Genomic DNA, 2,867 nt, shown 5'->3' on the forward strand with positions numbered 1-2,867 from the left:
CGCCGCTCCGCTGTGCCGCAGGAGCACGGAGCCAAGCCTAACGGGTCCGGCGAGCCGAGCCTGTGCTACGCGGAGGTGAGCGGGGCGTGGGGCGCGCGCGGCGCGCTTGTGGGCGCCCGCTCCTCACCGCCTCCTTGCCCGCAGAGCCAGCTGCCCACGGACCTGGCGCCGGAGCAGAAGAGCTTCGCGGAGCGCTCGGCGAGCGGCGGGCGCCCGGCGCCGGGCTGGCTGCTGCCCGCGGCGCCCTGGCTGCTGGCGAGGCTGCGCTAGGGTGCCCGCGCGGCGCCCACGCTCTCGCGCTCGCCCCGGGCGCGCGCGCAAGCGGCTCGCGGCCTCTCTCCGCCCGGGATCGCTGCTTTTCCCGCGCTGGGAAGGAGCGGGGCGGCTCGCGCTGGCAGCCGCAGCGTGCCCGCAGCCCCGCGCGGGCTGGGCAGCAGAAGGACCCTCGTGATGCTGGGCAATGTTTGGGTTTTCCTTTTTTTTTTCTTTTTTTTTTTCCCCATTTCCTTCCTTTTCTTCACCTTCTCCAAGGTGTCCTGGGGGCTTTGCTCAAGCCAGAGCCCCAGCCCGGCCACAAGGCCATGGCCAAAAGCCTCCTGCAATCCCGGTGCCATGCRGGATGCTCCCCGCGAGCCCAGTGGCTCTCACTGCCAGACAGACCACCACGGGGACAGACGGGCTCCCCTTGGCCCTTCACATCCACATTATCATTGCGTCTTTCCCACGCTCAGCCGCGCGCTTGGAGCTCCAAGGGAAAGGGATTCGTGTCCCGACGTCGGATGGGTTTGCGTAGGGAAAACWCTCTGGTTTTCTTTTCCCTTCATCCTGTTGCATTTGGGTGCAGGAGAGGCCGCCTCTGGCTGCAGCCCTCTCTGCGTCGCCCTCACCATTTCCTTTCTCTTATGCATACATATATAGTGTATGTATATAGCAGTCACCTATACTTACATATATGTATGTATATACATAGCCATATACATATACAGTGTGGTTTTTTTTCTTTTTTTTTCTTAAATGAGCAACAACGACTAAAAATGTATTATTGTAAAGTTTATTTTTTTTAATGATATCTATAATGGAAAAAAAATAAACCAAGAACAAACAAACAAGACGCAGAGGAGCAAAATCCATGTGTGTGCCCTGCAAATAGAGGAGAAATAAAGAGGAATAAAGCAATAACGCAGAGTGGAATGGGGATGGGGGACGAAGGGGACACCGTGCGCATGGATTTGGGGGTTTTTGTTCCTTTTTTTTAATGCAAATCACTTTGTTTTGGAAAAGCCCGAGCCTTTCCTCTGCCGCTGATCCGGCAACGTGACAATGGGATTGCATCAAGCCTCAGGTTTTCCTGGGAGTCAAACCWAGGCGCTGCTCTTCCTTTGTCTGCTTCCCCGCTGGAGCGAAGCCGGTCTGGCCGCGCGGGGTGGTTGGAGCTGGGCTTGGCTCCCAAGGGAAACGCTCATTCCCGGGACCTCATCCTCCCCGCTGCAGYATTCCCATAATTAATGAGATAAATGGAGCAGGAGAGGGAGCCGGGTCCTGGTTTCTTAGTCCATGTACAAGGAGGGCTGGGGTGCGGAGATGCCATCCGYGCCCACCATGGAGAGGCACCGGATCACAGGCAGCTCCTGCATCTGAATCCAGGGGGAAGGACCCTGTGGAGCAGGTAAGCCCTCGGGAAAGCTCTGGGATGTGCCTGGAAAACCACCTCTGCCTGGAAAACTGCTGCTCATAAGCTGCTTTTTGGAAGTCTGGACTTAACCATTTACACCAGTAGCTTTGCTGGCGCTTGCACAGGCTCTTCCCACACGTGGAGAAGTGATTCCACACCGGCGAGCGTCACGCTCCGAGTTATCCCAGGCTTGGAAAAGGTAGAGAGGGATTTATCCCGCAGCCGGAGAGCCGGACCAGGCCTCCAAGCCCCGAGCAGCCCCAGCACATTAATCACCGCCGAGGGAGATGCCTCCGCTCCCGCTCGCCGCCGCGCGCTGAAAAACGACCAGCGCGCCCGCCGGATAATTAACTTCATAGACAATTTCTTCTCCATTTTGACTCAATTACTTCCTTGATATGAGAAAGTGCTGAAAAGCCTTTTTTTTTTTTTTTTTTTTTGGGATGTTGAATGGAACAATGAGTGGGGGGAGCCGCGGGCGCTTTCCCAGGGAGGCTCCGTGCCTCCCATGGAGCAGCGTGCGGGAAGCTCGTGCACGGCAGGCGTTGGGAGCAGCCGCTTTTCAGCTCCTGGCTCCACATCCGAGTGCCCCTATTGACGCAATCCCGCACAATTTGGGGAAACGGCTCCGGCGCTTCCCCCTCCAGCAGGCTCATCCCGCTGCTGCAGCCGGGATGCATCACTTTGCACCATGGAGCAAACCCCAGGAGGAGGGATTTAAACTCCACTAAAACTGCCCGGCTGGGGACTGGATTAAAAGAACAACCTGCTCATCTATGGGGAGAAATTACAGCCACCGACCCTTGGTTAGGCTTGGGAAGGGTGGGAATGCAATAAGGCTCAGGGAGGCGAGGTGGCATTGCTGGGGCAGAGGGCACTTCAGGAATGGGGTTTTTTGGGTTTACATGGGGGTTTTTAAGGGCTGTGTGACTTCAGGCCATGCAGGACCGTGGGGACAAGTGCTGGCACTGACACCAGTGACCCCGAGGGCGCCGTTCCCAGCGCCGCTCGCATAAAGGGACATTTATTAAAGAGTCACCCCTCGGTGCCGGGCATGGACAAGGAGCTCAGTGTTCCCGGGATGCTGCAGGCATCCTCCGGCACTCATCCCAGGGCAAAAGGAGCAAGAGGCCCTGGTGGCAACGGCTCCGCATTCCCTGGGAAATCCACTTCATCCAGGCCCCTTCCCAGCTTG

General features: G+C 57.7%; 1 protein-coding gene across 1 annotated transcript in view; it reads left to right on the forward strand.

Annotated features, from left to right (window-relative positions):
* GFRA2 (GDNF family receptor alpha 2) overlaps positions 1-270 on the forward strand; it is a 12,985-nt gene extending 12,715 nt beyond the window's left edge. Inside the window, exons 8-9 of the mRNA XM_026045887.1 lie at positions 22-75; positions 145-270. Coding sequence (XP_025901672.1) covers positions 22-75; positions 145-270 — 180 coding nt within the window. The remainder of the gene's footprint in view (positions 1-21; positions 76-144) is intronic.
* Positions 271-2,867: the final 2,597 nt, after the last annotated feature.

Source organism: Nothoprocta perdicaria, unplaced genomic scaffold (genome assembly GCF_003342845.1).
Source record: "Nothoprocta perdicaria isolate Ctin4 unplaced genomic scaffold, notPer1 scaffold_413, whole genome shotgun sequence".
Taxonomy (NCBI): Eukaryota; Metazoa; Chordata; class Aves; order Tinamiformes; family Tinamidae; genus Nothoprocta; species Nothoprocta perdicaria.